The sequence below is a fragment of the Histoplasma capsulatum genome, genomic scaffold, assembly GCF_000149585.1.
Source record: "Histoplasma capsulatum NAm1 scaffold_6 genomic scaffold, whole genome shotgun sequence".
Taxonomy (NCBI): Eukaryota; Fungi; Ascomycota; class Eurotiomycetes; order Onygenales; family Ajellomycetaceae; genus Histoplasma; species Histoplasma mississippiense.
This window is the reverse complement of record NW_001813977.1, coordinates 979,473-1,000,110: the sequence shown is the minus strand read 5'-3', so window position 1 is coordinate 1,000,110 and position 20,638 is coordinate 979,473. Positions and strand designations below refer to the sequence as shown.

The window sequence follows — 20,638 nt, the reverse complement described above, 5'->3', positions numbered from 1 at the left end:
CCTCTTCAGATGCTCTTCCTTCGATCTTTGGTGGTGCGATGTCGTGTGTTTTGAACGAGAGATGAGATGTGTTGTTAGGTAAGAGAATGGTCCCCATTTGATTTTTAACATGAACTTGCGGACACTCTTGAGGCTGATTGGAGTGGGTCGCCCGTGTGGCCGGCTGCACGAAAGCTACCTTGGGACGGCTGGACTTGGAACATGGAACATGGATCTCCCCGCTAGTCAATGGGACAAGCTTGGAAGCAATATTGAATGTCCTTCTGGGAAGAAACTCAAATTTGCAAAAAATACAGACAAAAAGGGCGCAAAAAGGGCGCCAACCTCGAAAACAAAGGCGGATGGGAGGGCCGAAAATGGGGAAAGACACAGGGACCGTTAACGCCAGCTACAAGGGATTCATCCATTCATCCCTGTTGGACACGACGCTCGTTTTTCCCTCTGGGCACGCATTGCCGAATGCTCCAGCTCCACCTTGGAAGGTTTTCCATAAACTTGTAATCTGTATGTTGTAACCAACTACAGTAGTTACCGAAATACCCGTTGTTGATAATACACCGAAATTACACAACCAGACCTGTCATTACAGCCTAGTTGGTCTGAATGGCTGCCCTTACACATCTCAACTACATTAGGGGTACCTCGGCTGCCTGCTGAAAAGCTAAGATAAGCAGGTACCTGGTTGTACCCTGTACTTTCCCTTGCCCTCCATGGTAATAACAGCCCAAGGCCCGAGGAGCAGAGCATGGGCAGTGGACCCTTACCCTTCAAAGGCTTTGGCACAGGACGAGTGAGTATGGTCATAGCGTGACAGCCCTGCCTGCGCCCACCAGCAGCTGGCCCATCTCGCCCGGTTCTGTTTCATCCCCTTATAACCTCCTCCGCTCACCCACCTCCCCTTCCCTCGTCTCCTTCCATCCCCCCCCAAAGGCCGTCTCGAAATTCCCCCCTTTCAGGAGAAAGCTGCCGATTCCATCTACCTCACAACCCCTTTTACCTGCCACATTAACCTCCTGCCTCGCCAAACTTTAATCCAAAAGGACACAATGGCTACTCGCAAACGGACCCGCGGAGAGGATAGCGAGGAACTCGTAGCTCTACCCAGCGATGAAAGCGAAGAGGAAGAGGAGTAAGTTGCCAGAATCGCGTCCTCTGCACCATCATACTCTATACGCCCTCCCTCTTTCCTTGACGTCATCAAGAGTGGCCCATTGCCATCGTTCCCAATTCCCAAGGAATTGAAACCGTGCTGCGATTTGCAGAACCCATTTCTATTGTTGTTGCGATCGCGCCAGCTTGTCCTTGGGTTAATTGGGCTGTTGCGATCGCAGAAGTGGCTCTCGCCTATTTTGGTTTCCCCATCCATCTAATCCGACATTGCCTCTCTCACTCTCTCTATCTCTCTCTCTCTTTTTTTTTTTTTTTTTTTTTGGGATGAGAGAGCTATATGGCTTAGAGCTCATATAGCCAGTCCTCCCTTAATCATTAATCTTGACGGTGCCAACATAATACTAACCACTTGCTTTGTAATAATTAGATATGAAGAATCTGATTTCGAAGAAGAGGATGCGGAAGGAGAATCAAGCTCTGAGGAAGAATCCGAAGCTTCTGAGAACGAGGCTGAAGGAGAAGAACGTAAGTGGATTTCCTTTTACCCTCCTTTTGTCTCCACCCTCGCTTTTTTTTTTTGGTGTGTGTGTGTATCAATTGATAGCAAATCAATTCCTGCCCCCTTAATGTGTGACGATGGAGATTCGTCTGATTCCTTCATATCTCCTTCCAGTGCTACACCACTTGTCAGATTTTATAACATCGTGCCTCTTTACTAACCTAAAAATCCCCTTTCCTGTTATGACAGCCGCACATAAGAAACGCAGGGTAGCGCCAGAACCCGACGCTGAGCATGCAGATGCAAAAACGGCAGAAGTCAAGAACGGTCTGGGAGCCGAAGGCGAAGCTGATGGCGCAGACGAGGAAGGTGATGAAGATGAAGAGGCGGAAGAGGAAGCGGAACAGAAGGAGAACGGTGGACCAGCGCCTGTTACGAAGTCTGCACCGGCGGCATCCGAGGACTACGCGCCAGCTGAGAAAACTGCTGCTACTACCAATGGCGCACCTCCTTCTGCTGTGGAGGCAGGAGGTGACTAGTGGCGGTAATGGTGAATAAAGATATAGTAGCTGTGGGGTTGCAATAGATAAGAGGTTCGTGGATGTAAAAGAAAAAAAAAAGAATCTCGGAAATATTTGTGGTTTGCTTTTCAGTTTGTCTTTTGTCTTTGTCCTTGTACTTCTTTTCTGTTGCGACAGGGGGAGGTTATGGGGAAGGGGTTTCGCGCGCGGGGAACTTTTTCTACCGCGGGCCCAGAAGGGAAATGTTTTTTGTCAATGATAACGAAGTAATTAATAGTGGGGTTTTCAAGTGTTTTATTATCTTTCTTTTTTTCTTTTTTCTTTTTTTTTTCAATGTCCGGTTATTTCCACCTTAGGTAGTGAAAAATGTTTATATATATATATATATAAAAGCCCTTCTGCTGTTCCTGGAAAGAATCCCCCTTTTGCTGTAAACGGAGAAAACTAGCCAGGTTCATTACCTTTCACTCTTTATTTGATTTCGCATGTTTTCACCTCTTAATGGTGGCATTTGGTTTTTTTTTTTTTTTCAGTGCCTCGTTTAATGTGGATTTTTCTCATCTCGTCAACCGTGTTCCCTCCGCTGACGACGTAGGAATCCAAATATATATTTTTTTTTAAAAAAAAAGTCGAACAAAAACTAGGATCGGCGGAGAAGCTGGAGAAAGAATCAACTCTTATGCTCGTTCGTGTGTGTGTGTGTGTGTGTTTGTGTGTGTGTGTTTTTAAAATTATTTTTAATTATTTTAAAACGGGCCTCGCTTAACATCTTTAAATAAATCATCTCAGAAAAACCTTTGTTCTTCCTCAGGTCAAACCCCAATCATTGGCAGAAACGACGCTCCGCCTGATTTTAACTAACTACTAGAAACGGAAATTTCAATACGTTTTTTTCTCTTTGTTAGCTCCTTTCCTCATTGGATAAGTGTGTTGTCTTTTCAATGGTGCACGCATTGGCATGTTCCATTCATGCTCTCTCTTTCTTTTTTACTAATATATATTCTGTATATATATATATATCTAGTGGTTATGGAGGGCGTAACTTCACAAAAGTTCATTCCCGCCCTAGTAAATTACCTTGAATTTATATTTCACATCGCGGAAATGCTAATAACAGGCTTGCTTCCTGCATTGGAAACAATGTGTAAGGGTTCATTCAGTTTATAGATGGCGAGTAAAATCACCTACTGACTAGCTGAGAATGGTCTTTTATCTGAAGTGCGCCTCCGTATACCCCCCTCTTAGTCCTGTCCCACCCCGCTCTCTGTCTTCGTTGATTGACTTCTGACGCGGATTTGAATTATTTTCCAACCCTGTGGGGGGAGGGGGTGGTCCGGGGTGGAATGTAAAGGTGTAACTTAAGGGGCCCGTTAATTGAGAATTGCCTTTTTCGGCAAAATACATATATTATATATATATATAACCCCACATACTAGGCGAATGCAGAGCAACACAATCGATTGAATCCTACTCCACTCTCGTCCTGTGGGTCGATGATAACAATGGTGGAGAAGGAATAGAAAGAATGATGCAATATACATCTTAAATAGAAAAGAAAACGGTTTATTCGTTTTTTTAAATCGATACATTATATTAAGAAAGAAAAGAATTGACAGCAAAATGACATGGGTTGAAACCTAGGTAACCGAAGAACGTAATAAATGATCAATCGATCGTGTGAATACTATATATAGTGGGATATCTTGCCCATTCAAACCCAACTCCACATCGCAGATGGTGTGACTGGTAAACCAGGGGCATGAGATAATCAAACGCGAGATAGCACGTCCATGAGTTCAAGGGGGAGATGTAGATGTCGTAAGTACTGTAAGCATCAGAGGAGTGCGTCACTGAGGGGTCAGCTCAAGAAAAATGAAGGAAAAAGAAATTGGCTAGAGTGATTTAACCATCACTACCATTGCTTCTGAACGTAGCGCACAGTTGGCAGTAGTGGTGTGTCAGGTCCAAGACGGGTTGCGGAAGGTTTGTGGCTTGCACAATGCTGCGCACTTTGACGGCGCCTTCTTCTTCGATCAGTTTGCGTATGGTGAAGAGAAGTTCAGGGGAGAACTACATGGTTGGGTTGGGTGAAGGCGGTCAGTTTCTCTACAATATGGAATAGAATGGGATCCTTCCCCTTTCTATATTTGCTCTGGGTGTATATATTACTAACCTCTGAATACCACCGATATTGCCAGGCAATAAGTCTGATCAGAGCACCGAGCATTCCCCGTGTTTCGCCTTGACGCTCATACATTTTCAGAATCCCCTTCATCGCCTTTGGCGAGAATCTGAGGGATAGGCAGTGTTGGTAGGCTTCGATGGCTTCATTGAAATGCTGAAGTCGCTCAGCGAGCTCCCCGAGGATCTCCCATTCTGTGGCTGATTTCTTATAATCGACTGATTGTTGGCGAGATTGTGCCATTTCAGTTCGCCAGATGGTGTACACGCGTAGGTCCTCGTAAAGAACCATGAATAGATTGTCGAGCCAGCGCTCGCACAATCGCTTGTTCATGAATTGCGAACATGAATTAGATGTCGCATCGGGCTAAATAAGACGGCCGGAAAAGTGTCAGTACAGCTTGGACTTGTTTGTTTTCTGCGGGAATATAAAATCAGGTTTTGTCCACTCACATCTTCTCCGCCGGATTTGACAATTTCCGATGCAACTGTTTGTTCTGGGCGTTCAATGGTCACGGATTTCTCCTTGCCCTTTTGAACCTTATCCCCCTTTGTCGATGCGTTCTCTTCATCGCTTCCATTCGCCGCCTCTGATTCGTGACCATCTACTCCATTTCCATTCACTTGCCCAGCTTCACTACTCTTCTCATGTAAAGCCACAGTGCTGGCGTTCTGGGCAGCTGTAGAAGAACACTTGGCATTGACTTGGCGTTCCGCTCTATACTCCTCTTCCATGACGAAGACCTCACTGCGGATCTTCAGGAGTTGATCCCAGCCAATCTCCGCCGCAATTTTTGCGAGCAAAGTGTAAGCTCTCAAGAACGTGCCCTGGTAGCCTGCAGCATGCAGCTTTCTAAGTGTAGGATGCACGACGTCATGAGGCTCTCCTTGCTTTGGCTGGCCTTCATCAATTTCATCCAGAATGCTATCTGGGAGGATAGGTAATAAAACTCGAGAAGGTTGGGGCATCCGTGGTGAGTCCTTGTCCTGGTAGGTGAACATGGGACACGAGTTTAAAGTTAGAAGCGCTAAATCCCATTGTTCCATGTTTATATATACTTCTGCTAACCGAGCCCAGGAACTAAATTCGCTAGGGGCGGCAGTGACGCTACGCTTAGCACATTCAAGTGCCATCTCATTTTCACCCTTACTCTGGCAAAATGCTGCTTGGCAATCTAAGAGAGAGTAATCCATTGGCAGGTCCTGGAGTGCATCATGTAATAATCGTACGGCTTGTACCTCTTCATCGGCAGAAATAAGGACGCGCGCTAGTAGCGACGATACTTCAACATCTCGCGTGCGTAGCTTTTCAAAGAGGTTTATACCAGAAGCGTATCGTCCCGTCGTTTGGATATATTTTAGAATGCCAGACGTCAGGTGATTCGTAACAGTGTTGGGGACTTGTGTTTCCGCGTCAGAACTCAGCTGCCTCCCTGCGATGATGATCAGCAATGCGCTATCAATGGGTGTGGGTCCATATCCAAACCGTTGAAAAATAACTTCTCCGCCGCGTCGAGAAATTTGTGTTCCATTTCAGTATTGGTGACGGGGTTAAACCTTCTAACGCCAACAATCTTTTTTATGTTATCACCGTTGCCGTCGTCTGCATACGAGTACGCTCTCAGGACACCACATAGGAAAGTTTCCAGCCAGAGAATTTCTGTCACAACCCGTTTATCTCCGCGCTCATCAATACAATAGCTTTCGAGGCTGCCGGGAATTTTAACCTCGACTCGCATATCAACATGGGAGAAGGCATTGTAACAACTGTAAACGGTCAATAACAGGTCTGATTGAACATCCACAAGTCTCTCACCAGTATAATCCCGAGACAACCTTATGATTCTTATCAACGGGGGAGTATGTTAAGGTGTTGACGTAAGCAGCCAAGCTGGCCGACGATGAGGCGTCTACGCCGGTGACATGGTGATAAACACCAGTCTGTAAAGTGGAAAGAGTCCATGTTAGGATACAATATTTCCTCTTGAGTCGGCATGACGCACATACTTGGTTATTTGGGCTTGTCTTTGATTGCTTCACCACATGGACGAGGTCCGGGGGACCTAATTCCCTGAGATTCTGTAAGGCTTCCGTGCGGGCGTCAATTGAGGCATATATGTCCTCATCCTCGATGATCCTGTATGTTGAATAACAAATATCTTAGCAACTTGGACATGACGACGCATAAGGCGTATTGGTATGTAGTATCATAAGGAAACTAATATACTCCTCTGAAATAGCTGTGCGCAGTGGGATAACCTACTCTGGGACCGCCGGGGCGACCATGATGTTGAAACGTAAGCTTAGGAAAGCTGAAGAGGATCAAAACAGGCGGCGATGCGTGTATGAAATAACAAATTGAATCAAGCGCTCTGCTGATGCAGGGCGCAGCTCATCCACGCCAGTTGTTGTTGAATCGCCGTGGGTGCATACACAGTATGTTCAAATAATGGCCTGAGGTTTGGGCATTTCCCGCTATTAAAAGCCACTTGGAGAGTAGCTGGTGCGCCATGCCTAATCGGGACGATCTTATCTGCGCCAATGACTGCGTCCTGCAACACGACATATGACGAACCTCAGGTAACACTCGTAGCTTCTGGTGTCCTTTTTTCTTTCCTTGTCGTTATATGCCACTGTTGTGTTATATTATTATATGTACTGATCAATCGATCGAAGCACGTAATGCTGTCACGAGTCGGGTAATTTTCTTACCCTAGGGCGCATCTTTACCCACCTCTAACGATGACGTCCTTTGTTGCCCTCAACATCGAACCAGATGACTACAGCGAAGAGGAAGTCGATGATACGAAGGAAATTCAAATCGAAGAAGCTTTAAAACTTTATCATAATGCCTTGAAGCTTCACTCTCAAGGGCCACAATTCTATGACCAGGCCTCGGAGGCATATGAAGCCCTATTTAAATCCGAAATATTCAACTATCCAGAGTCGATTTCGGAGTACAAGAGGAGTCAACTTGACGGCCCTGATGCCCAATATGAAAGCTTCCTTGAGAAAACGGCTCCGGGATCAGCTGTTCCCCTAGATGCTAGTGATACAATATCCAGTGCTTTACCACAGACACTCTACCTATCTCACAAAAACCGCGGCCAGTTTATGCTAGATCATCTGGGGCATTTACTACGCACCAAAAGATCGAAGGCTGATGATGGCTATGAATCCTTTGTTGATATATCTGCAACGTTTAGTTCAGCAATCAAGTCATTCGCTGAAGCCTTGGAGAGAGACGATACAGACTTAGAACTATGGAGGAAAAGCGCTAGAATTGGAGATGCTCTCCAAAGTAATCGCCTCGCCAGATTTTGCCTAGAGAGTGTGTTGGAAGGCGATGATGATGGGTTTGATGACGGGTTCGAACAGCTAGGTTTGGAGCAAGCTTTTGCGATTGAAGATCTCCGGCAAGTCCTCAACATCCTCAGCGACGAGCTGTCTGTGTTACAACGCCCATTAAGGCGGCCAAGAAAAGCTATTCTCCGTCTTCTGCAGAAGCAAACCGATTCTTTCCCTTATCTTCCAAGAGGACTAAGTGTTCCGAGTACGTTTCGGAACCTGCTTGGAGTTTCACCTAGCCGCCATGTGGTTTCACTTACTTGTGCAAGCTGGGCTGCATTAGGTGGAGCTGTCCTGCAAGCTTTACTAGATGAGCAAGAGGGCAGGAGTAGTTTAACTCCAGGAGCAGCCCTAGGAATTTCCGTTCAGGGTTGCCATGAGTTAATTGAGATTTCTCCGTTCTCCCTTCCTCTTCTTCAACGGAATACCGCAACAGTAAAACAAGGGGATAGAGCCAACCCAAATTTGGATATTGGGGTTCCTGATGCGGGGGAGGCTCATCATGTCCTTCGTTTGTCGGCAGAGGGCTCTAATAAGGACCGTGCGTCGATCGCTTCTGATAGTGATAATAGAGAACCTAGTCCTCATCCAGAACAGGTTTCCGAGACGTACCTTGAAAGTCCCCAACACAAAGTTGATGAGAAACCAGAGGAGAAGGTATCACTGATAGCGCAGGATGAAGCAAAGCAGACAACGGCGGTACCGCAGTCTCGAAAAAGATCTTCTGCGTCGGCCGGCAATGACGAGCATCCAGATGGTGGAAGAATGAAAAGCCGTCGTATTCGAGCTCGCGAATCAAATGCCGAAGTCCACGCGCCATCGGCGCCCGTACCATTTGATGCGGCTAAATACTTTGAGGAGCACCTAGAACAGTATGTGCATGCTGACCAGTGGATGTTTGGAGTAGTGGGCGCTTTATTGTCCAAGGCTGGCGTCGAGGATCTGGGAACGATTGATGAACTGCAAGATATTTTGTGCTCCGATAGCGATCAGGAACTTCCAGATAACAAAATCCAGGACTATATCGCCCAACGTGTCCTTTACAATGACCTTCGAAAAATAATAGAAATATGGGACGATAAAATAGCTCAAGTCGCTTTAAATAGTGATATATTTTCTATGGATTCGACGGACGGCATAGATGGAACAAAAAGATCAGGAATGAGTATATTTCTTGACCATTCACGGCAATGTCATCCAAATCCCGACGAAGTGATTACTCTCGTAGAGGATGATGGATTGTCGCCTTTTCTGGAGCATATTAATGGTGGATGGTTTTGCCCCCGTGAGGCTGCATTTCTGTGGCTGGAACAGCACCTGAAGCCTAATCCCGCTGATACATTGCCATCGGAAAGGGAGAACCAGCTCATGGGATGTTCTTCCTATACGAATCGGCTTTGGACCAAGGATATGAAAGAAGCAGCCCTGAAAATCCTCACGGAGAATGACGAATTCATCTATACAAAGCTGAATAACGACTCAATGGCTTGGGAGCAAGCCATACTGGCCTCCAGCTCCACAAACAACATTTCCCCTTCTCAACTTCAGGGTTTTGCGGAGATTACACAAAGCATTTACGAACTACATCTTGATATATACGCCTCAATGAACGGAGCTGGCAGTGCTGATGGCAATCATTTAAAAGTATTAGAAGAACGAGATCGTCTTTCTAGATGGAGCACCCTCGCCCGCTCTTTTATAAATTATCAGAACGATGTATGTTTAAACAAAGCTATGTACATTGCGATTGAGCTTCGTCATTTATGGGCCTCTGTTTTCCACTTAAATTTGACAGAAGAAGTCCCCCGGAGCTATGTTTTCCTTTGCCTCCAGGACTTGAGGCATATATTGGTTGCCCTAGGAGGGCCATCGATGCTTTTGCTAAACAATTTAACAATGCCTGAGATATCCATTTCTGCCTTAGATGAAGAGATTTCGAGACTCAACTCAATGGATTTCTTTACGAATCTTTTCAGCTCCGATTCCGATGACCCTGTCCGTCTTATTGAAAGCATTGAACCTATACTGGACCCCTCATCTGTCGAATTTGTTAATGAATCGTTATCCGCCGAGGAATTTGAAAGACCAATGGAGAAATCAGAGCCACGCGCGAACTACCCATTAATGTCCACTATCCAAGGCATGATTTCGTTTTTAGACCGGGGCGATGCAACCTTGAGACTTTTTCTCTGGAGAAGACTTCAAGGGGCGTATGAGTCAATCCAATATTTCCCCAAAGTCGTATCTTGCTACCTTCGGAGCATTGAAATAATTGCGGGAGAGCTTCAAAATCCCTCATTCCTGAAAGAATCGAGTGAACATCGGCAGGTTTCACTACTGAAGTGGATTAAAACCCTTGATGATTTGCTAAGTAAGGTCGTTGGGAAGATGATAGACGAACCGGAAAAATCTTTTGAATGCTTTGACGTGGCCCATTTACAATCTTCGATGTCTGCCGTAGTTCAGATTTCCAAACTTTTGCATTCTTTCGCCCTATTCGAAGACTCAATTCGCGTTGGTCAGGTAACCGTTCCGGATATACGGCCAGCATCAACAGCCAAGACCTTGGAGCAGTTCAAAGGAAGGCTGCGAGGAATGCAGGTAAAAATATGGGTTTTGCTCTACGCACTACTTAGAGAATTCATGGAACAAAATAAGGAGTTGTTTGACACCCCCAACGATGACCGTATCCATTACTTACGCTCTGTCCATAACGCTCTCGGAATCCGGTCTTACTGCAAATATTCCAACAAGTTGCTTTTGAGACTTTTGAAGAAAGAGCTGTTGACTCTCCCGTCAGAGGATAGTTATGAATTTGACGTCTCTCAGGTTCTATTTGACTTGTACGGACTAAAGTTTTTGAACCTGGACGATATTGCGAATCATGGGTGTCCCATTGAAAGGCTGGATCGTTCCTCAGCTGTTATGATGATTGATTTCGTTATGACACAAGTCAATAGAATGAATATCAAAGATGTGCACAAATCGGAATTGAAACCGACTATAGACACCATGCAGATGGCCATTGGCCGGGCTACCAAGTTCTCTACTCCGCTGACTTTCAACAAGCGTGTCTTGTCAGCGTTCTTGAAATCACCAATCAACCCATCGGACCTCTTTCGTGCTGCTCAAGGCATAGGAGAGGTATCAATGATCCCTGTTCAGACAGAGAGTCTTGAGCTTGCGGAAAAGGGTTGGTACTTCCTCCTCGGTTCTATATTTTTGTCGAAATTTCGTGCACAGAAGAGAATAACTGCAATCCCAACCGACGATTTGGATGTTGCAGCGTCTTTTTTCAGGCAAGAGTTGGAACATGGAACGGGCAAATGGGAGACATGGTACCGCCTGGCTCAAGTGTATGACTTGAAACTAGAAGAGGATATCGCATGGTCCGCCGACAAGTTGAACAACAATCGATCAGACCTGGCGGTTTTACAGCGGAGGGCAATACACTGCTTCACCATGGCAGTTGCAGCTGCCATACGAACAGCAGACTCGTCACCTGAAAGTAAAAGAAAGATATCTGACCTATACACGGAATTTGGATTCCGGATGTATGCATCAGCGACAGAACCATTGTCCATGGAAGCTTTTAGTCTGATGGAATTTACGAGACATTACACAAGCGGCGAAAACCAACAAATGTACAAGGCAAAACTATTCCCAGATATGAACAAGTATTCTGCATGGAACTTTGCAAGTTACCTTTTCCGACGAGCGACCGATGACCGGCCTAATTATTGGAAGTATGTAATCCCATTCCCCCGTTTGCTCCACGAATCAAACATTTAATGCGCGTGGTTAGGAACTATTACATGTTTAGTAAATGTCTCTGGAAAATGTTCTGCTGCGATGATGCCACAAGGGGACAGCGTTCTCCAGTGGAGTTTGACGACGTACTAGATTCGCTGGTTGATGCAATTGAAGCGTTGCCATCTAAGAGGGACAGTCGCTCGGATCCAATACTTGAGCCTCACTTCAAGCTCGTATCTATTGTTCACAAGCTGGTTCAGAGAGGGTTTTTGAAGGTTCGTTGTTTGGTAGTGCGCATCTATAATGAATTTTTTGTTTCTAACTATGAACAGGCCGAGGATGCAAGGGAACGACTTCTTGCTACGCCTTATGCACGGAATGTGAACCTAAATAACGACGGCTGGAAACCCTATATACTGGAAGTATTGAGAAACCTTCGAAGCGCGGACAAATCAAATTGGCACCATCGCATTGTTTTACGCGTAAGCCATCTCTCATCCCTTCTAACTAGTACTTTTTTTGCTGACGGTAATCAGGCTGCGCACGTACTTTATGATGATTCCAAGGACGACTCATCTGCTCTGGCGGCCAAATCCGAGATTTCGCAGCAGATATTCACCAAAACCATGACCCTTCAAGTTTGGAGACCGGAAAACGAACGCGCTGGCAGGCACTTTGTTTATACGACTCGATACGTGTACTTTTTCGTTGGCCTTTTAAACCAGCTGAATGATCGAGCAAACTTGGATATGCTCATTCGGCGCGTGCGAAGGAAACCGAACGACTATGTCCACCATTCTAAGCTCTGGGAAGATATATGCTTAACTTATGTCAAAGTAGGTTACTTAGTCCAGATTGTATTTAACCTAGAGTAGGAAATCCTGACATCTTCTTCCAGCTTTTCCGCCGTGTCGGTGAGATTCCAGAAGGGCATGAAGAGACTGTTTTCAAACTTGTCAGCCATGACGAGTTCACCATTCATTGCAAACGCCTAGAAGACTGGTGTCAGCATCATTCTTCCGAAACACAGCTGGTGGATTTGCTCAAGGATGCTGTTGAACTGAAAAAGATGAACAATGGTCTAATGAAAACTACGATATTCGAAGAACTTGTCGCAGACACCTACGCAGTCCTCTTCCAGAGTAATATATCCAATTTCATGGAGCAGGCAACTGAAGAAGAAAACCATGAACGGATGAAGGTAGATCATCTCCTTATGGTCGGTGAAGGGCCTGAGGGTAACCGAACACCACCGGTCTCCGCGACTCACGCGCAACCCGGGCCCAAGCCGCGTTTTAAGGGAGTAACGCGTAAAGAGCTCCAACGGAAAGCCGAAGCAATCGCTACACGGGCCCTAGCGCCGAAACCAGCACCGAAAACCTCAGTACGCCAAGCGGAAGAAGAGACTTCCACAGTGAAGCAACAAGAGGCCATTGAAATTGTGATACCGTCACTACCTAGCAAAGAGGAAGTCTCAGGCATCCAAAGTAGCGTTCCGGGCAGTGTGCATGACAGCGCCGATAATGAAAGTGAACTTAGCGAAATCGATGAGGCGAAGGTATTAGTGGAACTGGATGAAGTGGCGACTATGGGAGCGACAACCGCCCAAGAAAACACAACAGTAAAGAGGAATTTATCCCCAAAACCCGCGTCGGACGGCCCGTCAACGAATGTCAGCCTTGCTGATGGTGCAGAGGTCGAGTCGGGTCCCGCTACTTCGGCGCAGGATACAAAATTGGAACTCGAACTTAAGGAGGCGGAGGTTTTAGATGTGGACATGGAGGAAAATGCTTGATTGCTCGTTGGATCGGATTATATGCTCCTTCTCATCATTGCAAATATGCGTTTGTGTTTATTACCATTAAGCCTTCAATCATCTAAACGGTTTTTTTGCTACTGTTCTCTATGGATCAAAGATTGTTTTCGGGGTTTACTCTGGGAAGGCAGACGGATATTGGGCTTCTGGGTATGGTGGCAATTTCAACCTGGGTTGACATTGGACTTGGCTTGTTGCGGTGTAATTTAATGAAGCTTCTCTCTAGATGCTATATCTATCATGTATGTAAAACAATGTCTTATCAACAGACACATTTCCGCTCACTTGGAAATCTCCTTTTTCTTCTCTGCTCGAACTACAACGATATACACACAACCAGCTACTGTGTCTGAGCGAATTTTAAATAAGCCAGAGCTTCCTTAAGCGGTCTTTCTCAGCGATAGGAAAAGGAACGGGCATTCATATTAAAATATTGTATCTGGAAATACCTCCTATTTCTCCATCACGGAAAATTCTCGGATCAATAACATAAAACCTATCACATCGGTAGGACAATATCAGGGCAGGGGTATCATCGCGAACTACGCAACATAACTTGTCATATTTTTTTTACTCTATTTCTTCCAAGACACTCTCTGGAGCAAAATCCCGTTGTCTTGCTGTCATCATTCGCTGTCTTCTCACCTTGGGAGATTTTTTGGGCGTAGACATAGATCCTGAGCATCGTTTAATCTCTGAATCTAGTTTGAGATGTTGAAGCTTCAGTAGTGAGTTCTCAACGTCACTTTCACAACTGGTATAGTCGCAGCCAGGCGAGTCCTGCCCAAGTTGCGCCATGATGTTTTTCTTGGATTTTGTTGCCTTTTTGGTGGGAGAGCGGGAATGTAGTTCACGCTCGAGGTTGGCGATCCTCTTTCGGAGAGTATCATTTTCTTGCTCTAATGCAGCTATTTGGTCTTCCGAAGACGCTTGCGGGTCGTTGTGGACTATATTAAATCAAGTCAGCCTAGTTACTGAATAAAAGCATGAGAGGGCGGGAAGGGTTTTGAGCGCTTACTCCTTACACCCCTTGACAGCAAGTCCAACTTTTTATCCAGGTGCTCATCATGACGTGATTCCTATATTTCGATTAGTTTGAATATGCCAATCTATAGGGGTTATTGTGATAACGGCATTTACCTGCTCATCCCAAGCCGCTTGCCATCGTCGCTTCTCTTCCTCAAGTCGCAGTTCCATCTCCTGCCAACACTCTTCCCGCACATCTTGTTCAATTGACATGCACCTTTCCTCGGCTGCTCTCCAATGGAACTCAGCTTCCGCTCTCGCAATTTCTTCTTCCGTCAATTTTATGGCCAAGGCATCGTAATCATCACTAATCTTTGCAATTTCCAATGCTGCAGTCTCCAGTTCTTCCGCTGAAGCGCAGTAAAGACTTGATTTCGACTTGGTAGCGTTAGCGTGAGTTGGACTTCTCCTTCCACACCCTGTGCTGGCCAAAATCGTGCTTGTAACGGAGGGTATACGAGGCACAGTGACTTCGCGGGCTAATGCGGAATAGCGTAAGATCTGAGATGTCGCGTTAAAGTCACCCTGGGCGTCTGCTGTCACGATCATAAGTGCTCTTTGCGGGTGCCTCGGATACGATGCTCCATGGTTCGGTGAAGGGAATGAATTGGAGAATAATAGCTCAGTGAGTTTGCATTGCCTGTAGGGTACAAGCGCCTGCTAAAAGAATATTTAGTAAAATTCTAGCAATGGTAAATAATAGATATACATACTTTGTTCCCGTCCTGGAAATCACTCTGTGTTTGGAGACATTGGCCTAAATACATCAAACTCTCGTTGATTTTCCCAGCTTCCGCAAGCGTCGCTCCTGCTGTCTTTGCATTTCTCGCCCGCTCGGAACCTATTCAAGGTTAGTAAGTATGTGCTGCCTGGATAAATTGTAAATATAGTTCGTACCAGCAAGATCAACCACAGTCAGTGTATTTCCAACCCATGATTCGTCCCCGAACCTTCTATCTCGGACTCTCCGTTTCACCTCAACACAGAAGAACCCATGGCTTCGTGAGCTAACACTATTACTTCCTGTTCCAGTCACTTTTCGTTCCAGCAAGCCCGTCTGCAAAACCATCAGAGCGTCTTCGTACGTGCCACAAACAATCTTTCTCAAACCAGCTACGACCTTACGGTCCTGTGAACCTTCAGTAGGTTTAAATAGTAAATGGCGCCGTCTTTCTTTCTGGTTCAATGGCGCTCTTGAACCCGTTCCTGAACTTGGGGGAGTAAGGAGATCAAAAATTCGATCATTATATACTTCATACATCGATACTAATACCACAGTCACGCCTTCATGCGGATTAGGAATCGCAAAGTCGCTCACATCGGGAAATTGGGGGAGCGCACTCGGCCGATGAGGCAAATGGCGTCGAGGGAAATTTATAGCAGACATCGAATCCTGTTTATTGTGAGAGGTAATCTTAGCTACACGTTTTGAAGATTTGCGGTGGTTCCAGCAGGGCAATTGGGAAGGAATAAAGTTTCTCTTTGGAGAAGTCCAACTCTCTCCATGACCGTCAACTGACTCTATTGGAGAAACAAGCCGAATCGTTGACGTGCATGAGCCTTGTCTAGGGGTAAAGTTTGAATTTTTTGGGATGAATGCTTCCAAAATGGAGCCAGCAGAGAAGGAATTCGCATGTAAAATAGGAAATGGGGAATCAAAAGGGTTCCGTACCGTCATCGGGGTTTGACATCTCGACATAGCTGACATCGGAGTCTGGGCCCTTGAACCTCGACCTCGTTCGTTCCATGGGTCACTATAAACCATTTCAATAAATGATCTCGCAGTAAAGAGTTGGGCTTCTGAGGGGTCGGAGTTTGCGATGGACGATAATAGTAGAGGGTTTTCGTGGTTATCCAAATTTTGAATGGTTGACGAAAGGGAACGGAAGAGGACATCGAGTGACATCTGAGTTATTCCGCGCTGTGACTTTGACCCAAGTATAGTATGCGTCTGATACAAGTAATAAACTATTTAGCTTCTCGCCCCTACTCTCGATATATGGACGAGTCAACAAAATAATCGCAGAGATATCGAACCTTTCCGCTCCCAGTTACACCCAAAGTAGCAACCAGGCCATCTCTACCCTCACAAAGAACACCTTTTATTAAATTGGGCATCCCAATTTCCTCAAAAAGTTCCAATTGCGAGGCATTCTCTTCAAACACTTTTGTGAACCCGAACTTCTCAACAGCTCGTTTTCTCGAATCGCTCGGTGGCTGCAACGTGATATGGGTGGGCCAGGGGTGGCTTTGGTTCCCACCATCTTCAGACAATTGGGGCTCCGGGCGCTCGACCGTGAGGTATTCCTGCTTTGGAGTATTGCTTGCCTCTTTCTTGTTCATCGGCGGCCTAAGCCGCAGGTAGACCTGGAAAAGCGACGTGTGCCCATCCGAGGGCTTCGGGTCAGATTCCATTACTCCGATTTAGATTCACTGGATTAAATAAATGAGGAACTTTCGAAAGATACAATCAACCAACGGTAAGGAATCTGGGCACGTAAGTTGGATTGTGAAATAGACGTGGTTGCAATCTGCCATCATTTGTTGCTGGTGTTGCGAGTTGTCGAAAAATCTATGTAGGCCGCAAGGGAATTCCGTTGCCAGGGCAACAGCCATATCACAGCACAAAGCCGAAAATGCCCATACGTCATACATACTCGAGCTGAATAAAGCTTCCAACTTTCTACTGCGCAATGACTGTGGACGACAAAAGTTGCTGGCGAACCATAGACGGAGACACCAATAAGGAAGCTCACCAAATGAGGCCGAGTCTTAGCTGGTGGTACTTCCCCGGCCTGCATTGCACCTAGAGAGTAATAAGTAGTACAAACGCCGTGATGATGCCTGCGAGAGACCAAATTGTCAATTTGTCATAGCTTGTGCGATTTGAATTACATTGCACTTTCGCTACCAATCCGTATAGAATAGTTAAGCTACCTCAATGCGGGGTTCAAGTTCCCATCCGTGACAAGAATTCATTTTCCGAGAGAAATTTCTCATGGTTTAACTCATCTCTCTACCCACCACCTCTTCTCCTCGAAACCCTCAGCCGGTACGTATGATGATAACCGCACCAGACAAGTTTGTCACACTCCAGCCTTCCCCAGACGCTTTCTACAGCTCTGGTTTCCAGCCGGGAATAAAAATAGGGCTCCTTCTCTGAGTTAATCAACCAGCATGACATACCACACTACAGATTTCGGATAACGACGGCATAGAATCGCCATCCGCTGGGCCAACAGATGAATATATAAGCTTGACAGGGTCGGACTCATGAAGGTTTTCATGAATAGATAAGATAGGTTATCTGATATCTCTGCGTCGTTCGAACATTAGTTTGGCGGCTCTTTTCGCCAGGGAGTAGAACCCTAGCTGCGAAAGGCGAGTCTCAACCCCCAGCGTCTTTAGAAACTTAGATTCACATTGCTCTGATGACGCTCGTGGCGTGAGGCATGGCCTGGCGCCAAACTGCAGCTAAGTTAAACCGCATCCATAAATTGGTAATGTCAGTAGATGCTTTGTCGGATGCATGAAAATCACTGTGGAGAAGAGAGGGCAATGTGCTTATCATATCTATTCTGTCCAACAACAATATTGCCGGCAAATAATGCGTGGATACAAAATAATTTTCACTTATTTGCAGGTAGGATGCCAGAGATTGGATTGCTAGCTTCAAGTTTTAGGCTTCTTGCTTGCACTGAAGCTACGACCCAATGTCAACAACAGTGGGGAAACTAATGTTTTGAGATGTTGTCAGATTGAGTTACAAAGAATTAATCGTTATATGGTCATTCAGACACCTTAGCAGCAGAAGGAATAACTAACTTGCTCTGCGGTTGCTTAACGGTCTATATCTCTCATGGCCTCCCTAACGCTGTTTATCACTCATGCACCACCCATCACATTCTCTTGATATGTTTTCCCGCGATGTGATAGGGTAAAGTACGAATGATTGTTTATTGACCAGGATGAGCAGGCATCGACAGAGCGCGGAAGTGGGCGGCTGCAGAACGAAGGTCTCCATCGCAGAAGTAATTCCAACACAAGAGCCGAAGTCTGTCAAGAGACCGCTTCATCCGAATTTGACATTACTTTCATCATCCTACCACAGTATAGTTGTGTCAATTCTACTACTATCTCGGACCGCTTTCGTTAAACTGGTTACACTAGCTCCATCGTTTACTCTAGAGTTCTGGGTCATTCCAAATTCCATTTCCAATTCCTCAAACTGTTCAGCCTCGTTCAACCTACAGACACAGTTCCTGAACACCTCTGACAGCCATGTCTACCCTATCTCGTGAAGCCATCGCTGCTCAGTACGAGGATTTCGCGATATACCTCATACTCAGCAGTCCTGGGGCCGAGCCTGACTTCCACTGGGGAATCTTCATACCAACCGCCAGCCCTGGCAGACGTGTTTGGCACGCAACGAACCGTGAAGGTGGCTGGAAGCTGGAAGATAAAACTTCCGCCAGCGTACCGTTCTCTCTGAGCCTGGTGTTTGCTTTTAAAATTGGCTCCTTCGACCCAAGCGCCGGGCAAATTTGAATCAACATCTTGGACGGAATTAACGCGAACGGCAACCCCTCCCCCAACACGGGTAAGGAGTCCTCATGTCGAGTCTGGGTCGAGGACGCCGTCATAGCGCTGCACAATAATGGGATTATTGTGCTTAGTAAGGCGTTTGGCGAAATAGAGTCCGAGATATTGTCCAACGCCTATTCTCACAAGCCTGAAGTAGAAAGGGGACGAGGTGAGGCTCAAGTGGTAAATTTTCCTTGATATGTGAGGACGGTTGTCTAGTTATAAATCATGTCTTGACTGCGCTCTTCATTCAAGGGTCTTGGAAATATTGATCTTCTCAATTTCTTATTTAAAACTGCGAATTTTCCATTGTATGGCTTGCATCGATTTCAGATTCAGATCCTCATCAATGAATGCGTTTCACTGTTGAAATTTGTGCCATTTGTACGTCTCTCTAATGGCGGCTGTGAGCAAGAACTTCTTATATAAAATAAATGGTCTTGGCTAAAGTAACTGGAACAATGACTAGAAGCTTGAACTTGAATCTTGAAAATCAAAATGAATGGACGACAGACAAGACCACCAGCTAGAAAGGACCTAGAAGGTCAGAAAGCATATTTTCCAACAGCAATTCGTCCCGGTAACGCTCAAACACCCGGTCGATGATATCAGCAAGCCAGTGTATCAAGCTTCGGACAGTGTAATGAGCCTTGGTAAACTCCCAGTATTCCGGAAACCAGCCTGCATTTTCCCAATCAACAATACCGGTTATTTTTCCATTTTCTGCGAGGATATTCCTCGGGTTCAAGTCACCGTGAGTAAAACGATTTCGTGGCAGATATCATGAGATCGGGCAGCACGTTGTCGAATTTCTTCCCAAAAAGGGTTTGTTAAATATTTGTTGAACTCGGCTTCAGTCTTGAACCGCAATTCTTCACGCTGGCTGTCAGGGATCCGCCAATCTAAGAGACCACCTCCCTCGGAATTACAAATTTGGAAGTCTGTTGTTGGTCTTGGTATATTTCGAAGCTGTGAAACATATTCTTTCAGGTCCAGTACAACCTGCTTCAACTCTTCATCAGTCATTGTGTCTATCATTGGCCCAATCGGGCGTCCAGAAACACAAGTCATGAGCAAGTACGAAAAACGAGGTGTCCCCAAGACATCGACCGGCCGTGGTGCAGGAATACGGGTAAACTGCTCTACCAGGCGCAAAGTATGAGCTTCGACATGGTATTTCGGAGTCAAAACTGGAGATCCTCTTCGCAAGTACAAGCCAAAAGGTAGTTTTTGGACTGTCATCGAAAGAGACCGACCGTACATGCGAAATCCCACCCAGTGTAATTTGTCGTAAACGAATGCTCGAATAAAAGATGTGTTCATATGCTCTTTGGCGTCCATCCACGCTAACACTATTGAGAAACGTGCATGAAAGCCAAAAAGTTCTTCGTCAAGGATAGGAGTTAGTTGAGGGGTCCGATTCTCAAGGACCATTGTATCTGTCGACAAAGAACGGAGAACGTTAGGTCCGCGTGTGAACGTGTTGCTACCAACAAAATACTGCGATTAGTTGGTATCAATGTAAAACTCTGAGGAGATAGGGAGATAAGGAGATATATCAACTAACAGTCTGTTTTCTGGTCCTATCAGGATTATTTACCCAAGTTTTGACCTTGAAATGTACTTGTCCTTTTCTAATAGCATCAAATGCCGGCGTGGACAACAGCCAAAGATTATCGAGTCTCTCCGACACCTGATGGTGCGGATTTGAAGAAAACGAGCGCCAATTTTCTAGTGACTTTCGCGACAGGAAAGCCTCAAGCATTTCAGAAAGGGCCGTTTCACGTACCCGCCAGCTAG

The 20,638-nt window shown here is 45.7% G+C and overlaps 5 protein-coding genes across 5 annotated transcripts; 3 read left to right on the top strand and 2 right to left on the bottom strand.

Annotated features, from left to right (window-relative positions):
• Positions 1-1,046: 1,046 nt before the first annotated feature.
• Positions 1,047-2,148, top strand: HCAG_06634 (predicted protein; the record flags this gene model as incomplete). Its single annotated transcript, XM_001538979.1, has 3 exons — positions 1,047-1,129; positions 1,538-1,635; positions 1,859-2,148. The coding sequence occupies 3 exons, from the start codon at positions 1,047-1,049 to the stop codon at positions 2,146-2,148; spliced, it is 471 nt and encodes a 156-aa protein (XP_001539029.1).
• A 1,884-nt stretch (positions 2,149-4,032) lies between these two features.
• HCAG_06633 (conserved hypothetical protein) lies at positions 4,033-6,597 on the bottom strand (the record flags this gene model as incomplete). Its single annotated transcript, XM_001538978.1, has 7 exons — positions 4,033-4,200; positions 4,304-4,678; positions 4,765-5,744; positions 5,798-6,078; positions 6,128-6,252; positions 6,319-6,448; positions 6,575-6,597. The coding sequence occupies 7 exons, from the start codon at positions 6,595-6,597 to the stop codon at positions 4,033-4,035; spliced, it is 2,082 nt and encodes a 693-aa protein (XP_001539028.1).
• A 456-nt stretch (positions 6,598-7,053) lies between these two features.
• On the top strand, positions 7,054-13,207 carry HCAG_06632 (predicted protein; the record flags this gene model as incomplete). The annotated part of the gene is made up of 7 exons (XM_001538977.1): positions 7,054-7,864; positions 7,943-9,375; positions 9,493-11,405; positions 11,483-11,687; positions 11,745-11,894; positions 11,949-12,248; positions 12,311-13,207. The coding sequence occupies 7 exons, from the start codon at positions 7,054-7,056 to the stop codon at positions 13,205-13,207; spliced, it is 5,709 nt and encodes a 1,902-aa protein (XP_001539027.1).
• Positions 13,208-13,798: 591 nt separating this feature from the next.
• Positions 13,799-17,470, bottom strand: HCAG_06631 (hypothetical protein; the record flags this gene model as incomplete). Its single annotated transcript, XM_001538976.1, has 9 exons — positions 13,799-14,175; positions 14,247-14,307; positions 14,369-14,914; positions 14,968-15,095; positions 15,152-15,647; positions 15,927-16,205; positions 16,292-16,621; positions 16,912-17,049; positions 17,441-17,470. The coding sequence occupies 9 exons, from the start codon at positions 17,468-17,470 to the stop codon at positions 13,799-13,801; spliced, it is 2,385 nt and encodes a 794-aa protein (XP_001539026.1).
• A 2,437-nt stretch (positions 17,471-19,907) lies between these two features.
• On the top strand, positions 19,908-20,638 carry HCAG_06630 (predicted protein; the record flags this gene model as incomplete). Its single annotated transcript, XM_001538975.1, has 3 exons — positions 19,908-19,994; positions 20,222-20,240; positions 20,505-20,638. 3 exons carry the CDS (start codon positions 19,908-19,910, stop codon positions 20,636-20,638), a joined length of 240 nt encoding a protein of 79 aa, XP_001539025.1.